General features: G+C 39.3%; 1 protein-coding gene across 1 annotated transcript; it reads right to left on the bottom strand.

The window, feature by feature from the left end:
* Window positions 1-455: 455 nt before the first annotated feature.
* Window positions 456-17,428, bottom strand: bcl3 (BCL3 transcription coactivator). The gene is made up of 9 exons (XM_026185749.2): window positions 16,425-17,428; window positions 15,530-15,650; window positions 8,291-8,399; window positions 4,204-4,405; window positions 3,435-3,523; window positions 3,240-3,317; window positions 2,737-2,904; window positions 2,169-2,268; window positions 456-2,080 (listed from the first exon to the last, which is right to left on the bottom strand). Exons 1-9 carry the CDS (start codon window positions 16,894-16,896, stop codon window positions 1,848-1,850), a joined length of 1,572 nt encoding a protein of 523 aa, XP_026041534.1. The 5' UTR covers window positions 16,897-17,428; the 3' UTR covers window positions 456-1,847.
* Window positions 17,429-17,966: the final 538 nt, after the last annotated feature.

Below are 17,966 nucleotides of genomic sequence, written 5' to 3'. Positions count from 1 at the left end.
TCAAACGCCTCAAAAGTTTTAGCTACTCAGCTCAGGCCATCACTGAGGCACCGACTCTGAAGCCCAAAATACTGGCAATATGTAATTATAATGACGCTGACATTAACCTTAATACTTTTATTATTATGATCTCATATGAATGTTGCTTATTGAGGTAGTGAAGGTGGGTGAGCTTAAATACATGCAGTCAGCCCTGTGAAGTAATGACAGTGCACCAGAGAAGTGAAGAAGAGAGGTCTGGCAGGTTAGAGTGGGTGGAAATGAGTGTCAGGGGTGATTTGTGTAAAAAAAGGATAGCAGCAAGAGTGACAGGGAAGGTGTGCCTGATGACAGTAACACCTTGCAAACACGGGCTCTGACAAAAAGACATGAGAGCTGGAGGTGGCCACTGTGGAAACCTTTAAAGGGAGCAGCCAAGTAAAGAAGAATATGAGTTTTTCCCGTTAATATGGTCAAATATATTCATGTCATCCAGAAATCCAAACCAGTATCTGATAGCCTTAAATTTATGCACAAGTCGTACATCTCATATAACAAATACCAGTGTGAATTCTTATTGTGGTTGTTAAAACAGAGAATATAATTTTTACTATTAATCAATATCGCATCCTCTTTGGAGCCAACTATAGATAACAGGCACCCGTTGTTAGCTGGTCTCATGAGTTTCACAAATGCTGTTAGTATGGGAATGGCTCTATTATTACTGGGATATTGCACAGGTGGAGCTTTCCGCACCACAGTTATATTATGTCCAAACAAAAAAGGTGTTATGTTTTTGTCAAAGCTGACAGAGAAAATCTGTGTTATTATAGATGCTGTTGGCAATTTGTTTTTTGTGTTCTTGGCTATCTTGAGTTATTTTGAAGAGATTTGTATAATCATCTATTTTGCTTTGTGTTTAAACATTGGTGATTTATCTGTAATGTTCAGATGATGCTTTGGCAGCAGTGAGGTCTTTCATTTCCCTCATGCTACCCTTGCTTATTGTGTTAGGGGTTTGTGGGTGGGCGTAGAGCGGCTTGGTTAAAAAAGGAAAGTGAAGAGGGGATGGAAACTGTTTTGTCTCACATCCTGTTCTGTCACCTGTGTGCCTGTCATCATACCCCTTTTTAATCTTTTCTTCTTGTTACATAAATACTTGATCACAAAAAGGTTTAAGGTGAATAATAAAGCTAAAGCAAGACATCACATTTTTTTATTATATTGATTTATTATATTTTTATGTTTTATTGTTTTTATTTATAAAAATATCTACATTTTTTTAACATTAAAAAAACACATCAACATGCACACTAACAGACATAAGAGGTACAATGCCTGTGCACAGATTATCAAAAGAAAGGAAACCAGGTATTTGACTGTGCAATATATAAGTCTTACAAGGATACTGCAAACTTAAGAAGTCTTGGTGGCATAATGATGAAGACACTCTTAATGCAATATCCACAGTTCAAGTAAGGCCAGGTACATTTGTTGCATACCATCATCCCCTCTAATCTGCTAATCAGAAATTAAGACAAAGTGCCTAGAAATACTTTTACGATGGGACTCTGAGTTCACTGAGCTTTGGTCCGTAGCAGTCATTTACTCATGTCTGTACATAGTTTTAAAAAATGTTTTTTTATGTTCAGTCTTGAATGCATGCAGTGGAATATTTCTACTGATGCATAGTTTTCCAGCAGTGTTTCACTCCCCAGTTTTCAAAGAGTCAGTACAGGACCGGAGTCTCCTTAGAAGCAGCAAGCTAAGCAGGGAGGTTGCAGTCAAGTCTGTCAAGGCATGAAAGCCTGAGAAAGGACACAAACTATGATTGTCCAGGGAAGAAAAATGGGAGGTTTGGCCTGATTTCAGGTGCAGTCCATTCCTGCCCCGCCATCCCATTGGGTGAAGCCCTCTCCAGCATGATGTTGTCTGATTGCTTCCTTGATGCTCGACTGTGTGGACATAGATGCAAGTCTTACTGGAAAATAAGTCTGAGATCGTAAAATGGAAGTCTCTGGAGAGTGGGAAGCATTCTGATGAACAATGTGTGGCGTAGTTGAAGGTGAGCACCCACGACTATGGCTGGGAGATGGAGACCCTAAAGGAGAAGCACAGAGTATAAATTAAATACTGCAACTTTTGTTGTTTCTGTGTGTGAGACAAAAAGACGCTTGAATGCTCCTCACCGTTTTCTGTTAGGTTGCTCTCAACTGGTGAGACTGACATACAGTGCTGATCTTGGACTCTTATTTGCCTGGAGCCTCTTCCTCGTAACACATCTGCTATCTGTAAAACAATTTATTGTTCATTAAAAACTTTGTACGTGACTTAAAATAAGTCTCATAGTGATATACTAAAATAACTAGAGGGAAATGGTGCACTATTCAGGTTTGGCCTCTAGAGGGAACGATACACACATTTACTTCCCATTTTGGCTTCAACTCTTTCTTCCCACTAATAAGAGCTAGGCCAAGTAGGTTTTGCAACTGTTTGTATCTGTTCTGACATAAATTATGTAACACATAGCTGTGAATTCCCATAGTAAAATCATAGAGAGAGACTGAAAATTTGTACAAATATAAGGAACTGATTTACTGTTAGATCAGTAACCTTTAGGAGGTTTATTGTTTTCCAGCACAAGAAGCAGGAACATACAACCATAAAACAGAATAAAAGGAACAACACTGTATCAATGGAATTACAGCAATGTCCATTATATTTATTGTTTTTCCTCTTTGTCATCGCCTCACTCACTTTTTTGTTCTTGGCCACCATCACTGGGGTGTCATTGTGGTAGTTCTTGAGGCTACTGTCAGCTCCACTCTTGAGCAGCAGCCGCACTGTCTCCACCTGACCTCGGCCACATGCGCTGTGTAGGGCCGTGTTCCCACTATATGACTGGCTGTTGACATCACATCTATTCTGCAAAATAGAAAATCACCAGAAAATGATTCATAAAGGAAGCCAGAGTAGATGTCGGTAACTTAGAAAATGAAACAAGAGATAATGTCCCAAAGAGGTTGAGTGTAGTCTGTGATGAAGAAAGGAGAAAAGATTCACATATACAGCATAGCTGCTAAACTCTAAAAATAAAGAAAAACTACAATTATATTGCAATACTTTAAAAAGGACCCTAAGAAGAAAAAAGAATACAAAATTATGCACTGATAATGAGGTGGAAAGAGAAAAGCAGAATTATTTAACTCTGCTGAGTCACAACCCTTCTCTCCCCTCTTCTACCCACACAAATTCATTACCTCAATGAGGAAGTAGACCATGTCTGCGTTATTGCTCTCCACAGCATGCATGAGAGGACTCTGGCCACTTTTGATGTCCTGATTAGAGAGAAAAAAAAAGCACCATGGGAAAAGTCAGAGAATGCAGAGCGGAAATGCAAAAAAGCCGTGATGCTGTGAAACCCACAGTGCTGAGTCGGTACAACAGGGACTGACCATGGCATTGATGTCAGCTCCAGCATCCAGTAACATTCTTGCCAAATCCTTACGGCCCTGCAGAACAGCCAGATGGAGAGGGCTCAAACCTAAGAATAATAAAAAAAGGGAAAGCCTGCATTTTATATTCATGTTCAGATTTTATACGCATTGAAAAAACAGATATCAGTTACAGAGGTACAAATAAATGTCTTCAAAGCTGCTTGGAGATTTGGCAATGCGACACTACACTGACACCAGACCACAAAGGAAGGAAATGTCCTCTTCCCACCCACACACCCAAAACAACCAACCCAACCCATACCTGAGGGTGGCTTTACATTTTTCATACCCACCAACAGACTGTTAAGGCAGTTAAGGAGATTATAAGAATAGGTGTATTCACTGTAGTAATGTAGTAATGCATTTTTCTTTTCATAGCGCTTTCAGTCTGGAAACTGTGTCAGCGGTTTTTAATTCACTTCACCTGGTTGTGCACATGTTTCAACTGATAGATGTAAACGTAAACTGGGTCACAAATACAGGGGGCATGTGACAAAAACAACAAAAATAAACAGAAAATATATCAGGAAGTATAATTTGATTGCTAGCCAACCATGTTTAATTTGATATTTTATGAATCAGTTAAACTAAATCAAAAATTATAATAATCTGAGATAAAAAGATGCTTGCAAATAATTACAGGCTTTATCACACTTAGTGAGAGCTAAAGAGGTGTAAGCAACCCTTTTAGTGTAATACATGCCAAGAAGTATCTTTAGTAACTCACCATCAAAATTTCGGATCTCAAGGCAGGTGGCAGATGATGGCATAGAAAGCACTACAGACAGGCAATCCCGCTGGTCATATTCACAGCAGAGGTGGAGCGCTGTTTGCCCATTACGGTCCAAGGCTGCAGGGTCAGCCCCTGCTTTCAACAAAGCTTCCACCATGTTTGCCTGCTTAGTTATCACTGCCAGATGAAGGGGAGTCTGAGGGGGAATAACAACAAAAATTATAGTTTAAACAAGCCAGATATATCACAGCTGATAACCATAAAGATGCAGTGCAGTGTTTCTCAAGCTTTTGGTTTTTTCACAAAGCCCACAAACAAGGGAAATACATACTTGACATAAAAAAGCACAGTGTTTACTTTGGCTAATTTACGATAACTATTCTTGTCAGTGAAGTTAAGAACGCGGTGTTTTCTTGTAAAGGCCTCTGTTTACCTATAACCTGTTCAACAGGTTAAAGGTCAATGAGACAAAAAAACAACAACAACAAAAAAAAGAAGCAAGAACACATCAACACCTAGAAGAAACACACAATGACCATGAGCTGGCTTCACCTATGCATGTGTATTCCTAGATTTACACAAATACACTCACTAAGTGCAAAGTTTTCAGCACTTAAATTAATATATCTTACAGAACAAACACTGTCAACAACAGTAGAAGCATCAGACTTTGTGATTAACTGAAAATGAGGAAGAACCTGTTCTGAACCGCAGTCGACAATGCCGGGAAAAGCAAAAGTCACTGTTCACCAGGTGTTTGCCTGGATGAATATTGTAAGCACTGACAAAAATCCCTTTAGCAATCTAGGATGTTCCTGTGGGTGAGGTCACCATGTATCATCCTGTTTATATTATGTCAATTAAGGCTCGGGAGGGCGCAGGCAACCTGGGGTTCATTAAGCAATCCTTAGTTCATAGTTCAGTCATAAAAGGGAAGTATTTAAACCTGGACTTTTTTAGCTGCTATTCTAGTTACACAATAAATGCAGCAAGTAGGAACGGACTGCTTCTCCAAGTTTCACTTTTGCTGTGTTACTACTAACGTGTGTGTGTGTCTGTGCACAGAGAGTTCGTTCCAGTAAAGACTATTAAAGTAGGTAGGGTAGCAGTGGGAGAACATCTTTGTGGAATTCCTCCAATGTGTCAATGCAACTTCCCTGAATCCTATGACTCACAAACATGCATAAGTACACAGTCATATACACAATCATGTTCCCTGAAAGATTTCCAGTATTTGAACTTTCTGCTATAAACATTTACTATAGAACAATATTATGAAATGCTACCATACTATTAACTTTTCCCAAACGCCATTAAGGACATGTCTTAAATCCCTTTCGATATTACTTTACCACTAAGGCCTTTTATGGCCTTTAATATAGACCCCCTTAGAGCTGGCAGGCTCTGGCTTTGGTTTCCTGTAATAGATTTCACAGTGACTAAACTAAATTTCAGCCAAGATAAGAGGAAAGGTAGGAAGGGAATGAAGGGGTGGAGAACAAGGGGAAAAAAACGGAAGTGGCAGAGGGGAGTCCAAGGGAAAGACAGGAGAACAAGGGAAAATCCCTTCTCTTTCCCTTGGGTCTGTCCTCATAGGCTTACATTCCCGAAAGATGAGTGGATCATCATGGATGAGGTAAAAAGATGACAGCAGTAGAGGTTTGGAGGCATGAAAAACAACCCCAGGCAGTTCCAAACAAGGGGAAGGCAGCACAAAGCGCCAAAGACTTGTCTTCTGCTGTGAGCACAAGAGGGTAAAGCCAGGCCTATTGCACAAATAAACATCACATGCTTACGTCAGTGTTGTTGACAGTTACACTGATAGGATCAGTCAGTTCATCAACTATGGTTAGAAACCAAATTCTATAACCAAAGATATATGCAGTGAGAGATATAAAAAAAGAGAGCGAGAGACTGAGGGAGATAGAGAAACAACACAAGTGAGACAGAGAGAGAGAGGCACGCGCATGAAGGGAAAGTCCCTGTAAACTACCCTCTGAACCTCACTGCAAGGTATGTTGAGAAACAGCCCAAAGCAAGGCGGGGGGGAGGGAGGGGTCATGTGACTTCTCGGAACGAGGACACTAAAGTACACACAAACGCACACGGATGCCTTGTTTGTGCACACACATGCACACACGCTCACACTGAAAAATAAAATGGCATACCACCAACGTACCATAAACAAAAAGAAAACAATTATTCAATTGTTAAACTGCCAACCGCATACTGCACTGTAACGGTAACACGTCCACATGGTAGTCTCTGTTCTAATCCACATGGCAGTCAGTGCACGTTTTAGTGTGGGTGGCCCCAAAGGATTTAGTCCCCAAACCCCACAGTGTCAGCATCACGCTACATTATCCGCTGTCGTAAGAGAAGCAAAAGTTTACCATTGTAGTATGTGTTTGTGTAGCTGATAGCATGTGGGAGTATCAAACAGCTGTCTCTATACTATTGTTGTAGTTCTGGGAGTGGAAGGCAAATCATGCCGTGACACTTGCACTGCTCTTCAGTTACAATACTGATAGTAACACTCTGTCAAAATGTTCCATATGCAAAACCACAGAAACTCAGGATTTGTCATCATTGGATAAGTTGTATTTTAATTGTGCCTGGTTTTTTTTTTGTATTAGAAAATGGCCTGTGTCTTCTGGACTACGAAGTGAACTCAGTGTTTTTAAAATTTAAAAAGTTCCCTACCTTCATGTTGATAAGTTTATTCATTGTGCCTGGTTTTCAGTCAAAACCACACAATCTGGTAGGCAAATGACTGTGGCGGGACCTATGCCTGTAAATCTCCCTTTTTGGTTATAACTGTGTATGACTTCAAATGTGAGTGTGTATGTGCATGTATGTGTGTGTGAGTGTGTGTATTGCGTGCATGCATTTTCATACATAGGGCAAACACAGGATATCATAAAACCTATGCTGTCAAGCCTCAGCGATGAGGAGAGACAACAACTGATGATAGCACAAGCATTATTTCTGGTAAGCTTGCCTGTGGCGTTCAATGTGGTGTGAAACCCCACACTTGAGAACAAACTCCAGACTTGAGAACTGAAGCTCTGAAAAAGCTTGGTTGCTTTTCTATTGAGGAATGGAAAAGAGAAAGCCAGCAGAAATCAGGAGACAACAAAGGAGAAAAGAATGTTGAACTGTTGGCTTGGCACCAGTGCCTGGGACAGCCCTGGATTGGGAAACACTTAAAAGCAACTCCATATACACAATCCCAATAAAACATGTTGATAGAGTAAGTAGGGAGTTGCACTGCTCCATCATTTTTTTTGGGAAAAGTCACCCTAGTGAAACTGCATTGGATCTATTTGTCAGTTTTTCACATTAAAAATCCAAAATTGCCCTGCACAAATTAAAACATGTGCAAAATACAAGTTTAAAAGGCGCTTTTGAAAATTTTACTGTGTAATTTTGCATATGAACATTTTTTTACTTAAGGTAAACACACTCAGTGTAAGGTTTCTGGGAGTTAGTGTGAGTCATTTTTGTGCCAATTAATCATATTGGCTTTCTTCTTTCTGAATTTCACAACATGGTAAATCCTACATGTAAACACTGAAAAATCCCTTGCTACATATACAGAAAGTGACCACTAGAAAACCATGTGCAAAATACAGAACACTGGAAATCACACATAGTCCTTCCCAGAATGTGCATGGCTTTGGCTTGTGGCAAGTACAGGTGGAGAAACCGGGAAGGGTGAATTCCACTGCACAACCCTCAGCTGCCATGACCGTAAGTGTGTGATAATGCACTGCAAGGCAAGGAGGAAACCAATTCACTTCCTCTTTCTTTCTTTTCCATGTAAGTGTTATCAGAAGGGTGAGACGGGGAAATATATTGTGCATGCTGAGGCTGTTTTACATGCTAAGCTTTTTCTGCAAGCGTGCACATGTCCACACATGCCAACAGCTCCATAATCAGCAAAGATTCTTCGCTTTAAACTATTTAAATTTCTTTGCAAATCCCTATGACTATAAAAGCTCTGTCTCCTGGCATTTAATGGTCAGAACTGTGTGCATGTGTATATTTGTCAGTAGCTTTATCAATGCATCTGTTTTACCTGGCGGAGATTGTTGTAGATATCAACGTCTTTATGACCCAACACCAAGAGCTGGATGAGGTTGTAGACTATGGCCAATGCTCCCTGGACCACGGCTATGTGGAGAGCTCTGTGAAGGACACATGCACACAAAAAAATGACACAGTCAACAAGTGTTGCATTTTCAAATTGGATTTAACATAACCTATTTCTCATTTTCAACCTGATTATCATTGATCAAACCTTTAAAAGCTAATCTCTTTTCAACCAAATCCCAATCCCAATCCCAAAACCCCTTCATGGCTGAAAAAGTGGTACATGTAACTCTTCACTATTTCCCCAATATGAATCAATATATGTACATATATGGAAATTAGTGTGTGCCTCATTCCTGACCTCTTGTCAGAAACCTGCAACCACTCTCTCTCTGCATCTGTGAGTCTCACTCACTCACTCACTCACTCACTAATTATTGTGCTAAATAAAAGAAGGCAGCACATGCGCACAACCCACAATATTAGTCAGGAGAAGAAAATCATTTAATTTTTTTTAAATTGCAGGAAGTGTATTGGATAGCGTATAACAAGTTGTTGCAGACAATAAAGTTCTCGTCAAACCAAAGCTATTTACTTGTTAGGAAACATACTGTTGGGCATAATGCAACATGTGTAAAGTAATGAGTTATAGTCAACTCCAGAAGCATTTCCAGAGATGGAGCATAGACATACACAGACACACACATGAGCAAAGACTTGTTCCAAATTATCAAGCCTGACAAGTTAGTCTCGCTCTGCAAGCTGACAGAACTGTTTTCTTTTATTTCATTTTCTTACTGTGAAACCTGGGCTCTCAGTATTGACTCCAAAGCAAAAATGCTCAGCCACGTTCATGAATGCTTGCTTTGTTTATAACATTGTATGTCCTCTAGTATATAAAACAATACCTTTTGGATAGGTTAACAAGATTAAACTGCAAAACTACTGTGTGATTATGTGCTTGCATGAGTAATGGCAGTTCTTTACATCATATACAGAATTAACCTTTAAAATTAATGCATCCCCATCATAAACAACTTAAAACAACAAGTGGAAATGGAACAATAGCGAGCCTGGCTGAGTCTTTATTAGAAGCCACCTAGTAGCACTTACACACTAAAGCACAATGAAGCTTTGTTCACACATGACCTATTGAAGAAGTAGGAGAACCAGGTCACCAGACTATTACTTGTGCTATTGTCAGACTGTCACAAGTATATATCACATGAACTTTAGACAGGAAGCTGGCAGTTTTAAAGTCCAATCCACTTATGAATGACAACTGAATTCTCTATGCATCGTCCTCAGGTAAAAGTTCATAACTTCCGTGCAAGTGTAAAAACACCTTAATTAACACGTAGCATGTAAAAACGAAAAACAACAGCTGTGGTTTTGCTAAAGCGATGAGCCAGACTAAGTCAGTGCCTGGAAAAACGTCTTAGATGGTTGCCCGGCAACTTTACTGTGGCAACAAACTTTTTGTTTGTTTTATTTTAACATGTACATCACATTTATATATAGATTAAATGACTGAGACATAGCATCTTCATAATTGTACTTTTTAATTGTTTTCTCCCTGTCGTTAGCATGTATGCTAAACTAAGCTAACCTGCGATAACCAAAGAAGGGGGCGATTATTTTGTGGCCTTTAAACTTAACATGTGGAGGACTAAAGTTTGTTTTTTGATCAAAATCAGCCAATTCTGCTTGATCACTTGATATAAGTTATAATACTGAAAGTTGCACTGACAAGTTCAGTAGATGTACAGCACTGACTCACAGTTCCTTTATCACACAACCTTATCAAGAAACCACTGTCTGTGATCTATACATGAAGCAAATGAACAAACACAGGGCGGGGTTTGGGGCAGGGAAGGGCAGGAAACTGATTGGTGGTGCAGAGGCATGTTGTAGAAAACAGTTTATCAGTTTTCACATTTTTCTTTTTTTGCTCTATCAGAAGAAGCAGCTTCCAGTAAGACCCAGACAAGTTTTATGTCACTTCCTGTTGTCACTAACAAAGACAGCATTCTTTTTCCTCTATCTTGGTCTATGTGCACTGAAATCTAGTTATTAAGCCGTATGGTTTCTGACAGGGGCTTTCTTTAGTTTTGCTCAGTCAGCTTCAACAGATAAGTCATAATCAGACATACAGTGCAATTATGCAACAGGAAACAGAGACAGTTCTTTAGAATAAGTTAAAAGTACCTTTGAAGGCAATATGAGGTCAAAAACATAAGTTCATATAATGACAAAAGCACTTGCAACACTTTGCAACACTCTCAGTTAAGTGAGATGTGTCCTAGTGACACAAAGTTAAGTTAAAGAAGAGTCGCGCTTGAAAAGAAATAGCTTAAACTGATTACAATTTTCAACATTACATACTACATATTAAGATTTCCCCAGTATTATTTTTTTTATCTGTGTCCTGGCATTTAATGATCATAAATATTCCTTCAAAGTGTGTTCTGTAACCAACATTCACTTGGCAGTTGCAGGAAATGTGTGTGTGTGTGTGTGTGTGTGTGTGTGTGTGTGTGTGTGTGTGTGTGTGTGTGTGTGTACTAAAAGAATGCAAAATAAATGCAAAAAGTAGATAAACCATCTGTGCATATGTATATGCATGCTTAATTCTAAAAGCCACGCTTAAGCAAGGCAAAACAAATGTTCTCTGTGCAAGAGTAGTTTTCAAGTGTGACTGCAATAAACAATTTTGTATGTCAAGTGTGCAGGGCGGTTCTTCCCTCAGCAGATCCCTGTTCCTGTAACTAAGCTCAGCAGAGTGAAGAAATCTGCATCAACAAAGGTTTGGTTATATTTACTGTACATGTTATTGGCTACCCATAACTAGCTTTAAAAAGCACCTGCAGTGTCTCCACAATAAACACTACAGTAAAGGAGATAATCATTCATGGCACAGTATACCTGGTCTCAAACATAGTGACAGGCAATTCATATATGACTTTAGCAGAGTTTTGTGATTCTGAGCCCTGAGAAAAGTGTGAAAAATAGATTTATCTTTGGATCATTCATCAATAACCCTTAACAAACTTAATATTCAGATCCTTTGCCTCCATGTATGCCTATTATCATTCTGTTTATCTTGCTCAGCCCTTTTATATCATCATCTATGTGTCTCTTTTCTCTTAAGATGAAACTGCACTGTTTCTTGTTCCTGGAAGTGGGGCAGACCACAGCCCCAGATAACCCCAGGCCCAGCAGCCCTGACGCACACAGGAGTCCCAAGCTTAACACAGATGGTAACTGTGTGTATGTGTGAGAGAGAGAGAGAGAGAGAGAGAGAGAGAGAGAGAGAGAGAGAGAGAGAGAGAGAGAGAGAGAGAGAGAGAGAGAGAGAGAGAGAGAGAGAGAGAGAGAGAGAAGGCATGTGGTATCCTGTTTGGTATGGAGGGTGAGAGTGCAGCCAGACTGAATGATCAGACTGAAGCCTAACATTTCCTGTGGTCTGTGGACCAGCTGAGCAATGAGATGATGTGTCAGTTTGAACGTGTAGTAAACAAAAGAGAAGCAGAGTCACACCACAGTCCAGTTAACAAGAAATGACGACTTACTTCACATCCTACTGTGCTCGTCATTAACAATTATACTACTTTCAGTCTATGATGGTGCAAATATATTTACGTGGGAACTTTGATGAGCAAGTAGTTTATTATATAAATATACTGTTTGTCATTGCATCCACTAGAGCAAGTTAAAAACTTTACTATGCAAAGAAAAAGCAGTTCTGGCCTGACTCACATTTTAAATCCTTTAATCGTGGATGGATGCAAGTTAAAGAGGAGAAATACTAGCTGTTAGAGTTCAATCAAAAGCACTCATAATTCTATAAGATCTTGAACTTTCATATCTGTGGAGGCACCATCAGTGCCAACTAATGTAAAACGGCTTTACAGGACTATCCAAAAGTCTTGAGCCACCAGAGCCAGTGGTCTTCAATAATAGTTCTCCAGATTTTCTGAAGGTCTTTCAAAGTTTTTATATGTTTCTATATGTCCTCAACCAGAAAAGGCCTTGGATGGATGGACTGGTTACATTAACAAAAGTGATCCTTCACATGCAAGTGATAAGTGATTCAGTCTTATCATTTTTGTGGACTTTCAAGATTAAGTGCAAGTTAGTGTTCTCAAGACCATCTCACCATTACACAAAAAGAGAAAGAAAACAGAAATTCCAGTTTAGAGTTTTTCAACTGATAAACTTACATCTAAACACAACTCAAATATCCATGCTCCCAGAGGACAAACCTAATAATTTTTTAGTTTTCATCTAATCAAACTTAAATGTGTCAGTTTAAACCTATGCACTGAATGGATGCAAGCTGATAAAGCTGAATAAATGCAGTTTGAATAAGAGCATTGCTAAACTATGTATGTCATGGTATGTAACTATGTAACTGACTGACTGGAAGCATACATGTAGGAGCTGTAAGTAAATCAACAGTTTTGCACATCTTCCATTGAAATGACAGTGTAACAGAACAGAAAAGAGGAGTGAGAGAGAGAGAGAGAGAGAGAGAGTGAGAAAGAGAGAGAGAGAGAGAGAGAGAGAGAGAGAGATGAACCTGATAGAAAGAAAGCGGTAAATGAGGAAGTCAAGAGCGGATGTTTGGGTTTTTTGAGCCCATTCATTTAAAAAACACAGAGAAGAAAAGAGAGAGACAGAGACACCTGAGAAAAACCACAACAGCTTTTTAAAACTGAGCACTCACTGGTTTTCCCGAAACTAAGGGGCTCAGAGGCGCTGAGAACAAATCCCATTGACGTAAAAGCAGGCGCATGCTCACCATCAAACACATTATGTATACACGCACATACATACACACACACACAAACACACACTCACACTCATATGCATACAGTGTGAAAAACGAGAGGGTGCTGTAAATGTTTCTTTCTGAAGAATTCACACAAAATTTTAAACAACCACAAAGCAGCAAGAAGGTAACCGATGCCTGCGAAAGCAAAGGGACTAGGTGTTGTGTAAGGTTTCTGCACTTAATCTGTCTTGCACCGAGTTTCTGCTAATGAGACAGACTTTTGATTTGCATTATGCCTACACAGCAAGTTTAGTGTACAACTGTGAGGTGCACAAGTGGAGATAAAAAAAAAATAAAATCAGAGCACAGCTAAGATGTCAAAGGTGGTTTAAAAAAAAAAACTTACTTTAATAGAATATAAAATAAAAACTGTTGTTTTTAAAGCTTTTTTTGATCTGAGACATGCATTCATCTACTTCCGTGGAACCATCTGTTAAAGATGGATATGTCATTGCAGTTACAAAGCAAATATGAGATAATAAGCAGCTGTAAGATACCACGGGACTTAACTTGTGGCTCGGCTAAATATTGGTCATCATGAGGTTTGGTTTTTTTTGAGTGAATGCAAATGATGATGATACTTTTTGAAACTGCATGATCAAAGTGCCAATAAATTCTTGGACATGCTTTGCTTTCGGTCACATGATTCTTTGTGTCTTTGTATGAATTTCTGTAGTTTATTAGTGTGTGGGTGGTAGATTTTGACAAAGTAAAGTAACCATGCGTTAAAGTTTAATATTTGCATTCATGTGGTCTCGAAAACTCCTCTGGTGCCCTGTGTATTCTCACTACCACCACCTCACGCCTCGAGGGACCAGTCAGCTGACTCTGGATTGTTCAACATGTGAATACCAACAAATCACTCTCAGCCTAGATCTATAGTATACCTGTAGCTTCCAGGTTAATATGTTAGGTATGTTAAATCTCAATAAGTCCTTATCAGCAGTGAAAATGCAGTCAATAATGGGAGGGCACACTGACTGACTGTACCTACTCAGTATGCACAGTCAGGTGAGTCATGGAGATCAAATAAACAAAGAACGCTACTGATATCTCACATCCAGATTGTGCAACAGCAGAAGTTTTGTCTTCGACAGCAGGACATTGACATTAATGTTGTTTGGGTTGTTCCTCGTAAATCAATTGCACTGACATCTTATTGAAGTGAACAGTTTTCCTTGAGAACTTAGTTTAGACTTAAAAAAGTGAAAGCAATAGTAATGATCAGACTGCACGTTTTCATCACAAGGGCCTTTCGATTTTTGGTAAGAAGTTGTGATACATGATTAATGTTAGAAAGCTTTCTAATAAAAACACTTTGATATATAATACAGTAGGAATAATATGACTGCACAATTCCATGCAGCTGCTTTAGTTTCAGGGGTATCGTCGCATTACGAAGGGTGACTGGGAAAGTTGAATCAAACAAAAGCATCATTAACTGCATATGGTTTTCCTACGGTGAAACTCAAAACGTCTGTTGTGAAACTGGATTAGGATGCGTACTCATACACCTATACACTGGAAAACACATTGAGATAATGGGATATGTGTGAAACCTATAGCTTAAATATAATCACTTGCTATCATTTGCATGTTTGAATAAAGAGGCGTGGTCAGGAGCTGAAAAATGAAGCCAACATGTACATGCATGTTAGTTGACTTAGCTATTTTAAGTTAAATCAACTCATATTGACTCCCATATGTATGTGATATACCCACACGCTTTCCTAACCAAGCTAGCTAAGTGGCACTGTAAAGTTAACTCTCCATGTCCTTTTTATATCTATAGAAACTTTTTGCTCCCAAATGACCACCATCATGAAGCTAAAGTTGCAATCATTATACCATGGCCATCTTTTACATACAGTTTGTGATTTTAATGTTCATGGTGTTGAGGATGAGTCTGAACTTGTTGCATATGTCCTTCTATTTACTGTCACTGGCCATGTTATACGGTTTAAAAATGACAATATGAGTCAGATTTAAACTTTACATTTTTTTGTAACAATAAACTTTTTTCTGACAAAGTTTAAGCTGAGTGCAACTTTCATATCTGGCAATTGATGAGTCACCACTTCTGAGAAGTTGGGATTGACTTGAATCTCAGACTCATACTGTACAGTAGACCTCAATTTTCAAACCATTATCCTCTTAGAAGTCCCTCTAATGAAAATTTCTTGAAGTGAAATGATTGTGCTGAATTTTCAAATCCATAAAATGTGCCAAGTTATGACTTTCAAAATGACAAATGACACAATCATGCACAAGGTGGATGAATCATCTTTTAAGTTTACTATATACACCAGTTACCTGGATGGATGGATTGATTGTATATCATAAAGTGACACCCAAATATCAGAATGAAAAAGAAAAGAATCAACATACGTATCTCCATCTTCATCTTGTCTTGTTGCTTGAGCGATACCAGCCAGGACGTTTTCAGTTTGGTGGGCCACAACATTATTTGGCTCTGAGAGATGAGGCAGGCAGAACACTGGGTAATGACCTAAGCAGGGATGACACAGAATGAGAAATAGAAACAATGAGAAAGAGAAATAAAAAGAAGTTTGCAGGGAGAGAGAAAGAAAAGAGAAATGATGAAGATATAAATGAATAATTAGAAAAGCTCCTGGCAAGCAAGTGATTTCTGTAATAAGGAAGTGGATAAGTTACAAGTCATATACTGTAAATATGAGTGTGCTGTATTCAATTATAAATTATGAGCTACTTTGATTCATGCAGTGAACACACTAATGAGGGGTACAGTAGGTGTAAAATAGCTTAGTGGGCATTTTCAGCAGCAGTAGCTTCTCTATGGTCTCTGACTTCACTGTCTTTTCTGCCACAATGTCACACTGGAAGAGAAAACCACTAAAGAAAGGGGAGGAGGAGCTGTCTGTTGCCACAGTTTTAAAAATCAAAACAGCATTAGCAGGTAATGCCCTGTAATACCACAAAAATGATATGCCCCAACATGTAGTGCCTTGCTCTGTCCTCCAAACCTACATTTTGTCAGCTAGTCTGATCATTTTACCCACAGGCTGCTATTTCACGTATTATTGGTTAAACCAAACAAATATTCAATGCGTTTTTCTTTGGAGAACAGTGAAATCAAAACTTCAGATGGTAATTTTACAGACATCTCATGGTCTCATAGTCTCATGGTCCAATTCTTACTTTGGGGTTTAAACACTTACAATATTTAAAAACAAAACAAAATAATAAAGCTGTTGCACAACATACTGCAGTATTAGACTTAATGTTGGCCAGCAGGGCTTACCGTAAGGGAAAAAGCATATGGGGTATCCATTTGGAATCTGTCCTTCCAGCTGCCTGGGAGTCACTGGTGCTATGCCGACTCTTTCCACGGGATCGGCTAAAGTCTTATCTTCCGGAGGAGAAAATCGGTCTTCTCTTTCTGCTTTAGACGGTGACAGTCTCTTGGTCTCCGGTTCGACAGGAATCGGGCGTTTCCTAAAAGGAAGCTGTGAGGCAGATCTATCCGCTGGACGCTTGCGAGAAGTACTGGTTGGTGAGACCGATACGCCTCTGACCGTGGGGCAGTTTTCATCTAAACTGTCCGCCCCTGTGAACGCCGGAGGTGCAGGTGAACCGCCTGTTACCCGAGCGTCCCTGGAGCCACAGGCTGGAGTCCCCCCGGCGTTCCCACGCACTCGGACATTGGTGCGCAAATCCAGCGGCACTGGGGCAACCGACTTGTGGGTACCGTTCATGGTCATGATCCTTGGCATCAACTGGGAGAGATTCTTCGAGATCTGAAGAAGTTTATTGGAATCAGTCAAAGCAAAGTGAACCGACCGTGCGCAATTCCCATATCCATGAAATCAACTGGACAGCGATCAGACCATCACCCTGTTTCCTTTTGAGTCACTAGTGGGGTTTAGATAAGCGTTCGAATTCAATGACCTGTGGGGGGAAAAACACAAAAATTTAAAATAAAATAGTCTACATGTGAAGAAACGCTAAGAGATAAGGTACTTATGTGTGTCCTAGTGCACCTATGACAAGGTAGAGTGCAGCTGCGCGACTTTCATCTGCTTTTAATGAAGTGTCAGAGCGACACGGTGCTTTCCCTTTAAACCGAAACAAAACGATTCTACCACTTAACTTTATACTAAGAAAGGCAGGAAAACAGCGACGAATTCATAGCATTCTTGCATTTCCGACTTCTGACATCTGTCTGTTTTGCATGCAAGTTAAAAACATTTAACACCGAATTTCGCAAGAAGTTCATGGCTCGTTGCTTGTTCAGAGACTCTGTGCAATAGCAATGTACAGAACAAACACGGAGGCACTAGTCGACTGTCGATCGACTGTCCAGCACATGATCAATAGGTGACAACTTTTTTCTTTTAAAATAGTTCAACATTGTTTCACATTTAATGTTTCAACATTAAATTTGGATTCAATACAAATTTTGATTTGTGAGCAACTTTCAGTTTAGCAAGGTAATCAAAGTATTCATTAAATTACCTTGCAGAAACTATTACTACTAACTACTATCAAAACATGAAAAAACAACCCTTTCTATTACAAAGACGAAGTCAAGGAAAAGATGACTTGATGCTAGATTCAAACATAATAATTTTTTAAGGCTGTCTCAGCCGAGTTTAGAGCAAAATATTTTATTTTGCTAGAGACTGGTCATGAGTAAATAAACGAATAGCCACACTATTAACTGGGAACTACATGAATATTGCTTTGCTTTCTGTCTTTTTTGTTTGTTTTTTTATAATTCAATTCAGGTTCAGCTATATATCCTCAAATCACAACAAATACTGCCCCAAGGAGCCTTAAACCA

Source organism: Astatotilapia calliptera, chromosome 11 (assembly GCF_964374335.1).
Source record: "Astatotilapia calliptera chromosome 11, fAstCal68.1, whole genome shotgun sequence".
In the NCBI taxonomy this organism is placed as follows: Eukaryota; Metazoa; Chordata; class Actinopteri; order Cichliformes; family Cichlidae; genus Astatotilapia; species Astatotilapia calliptera.
This window is presented reverse-complemented; position numbering and strand designations above follow the sequence as displayed.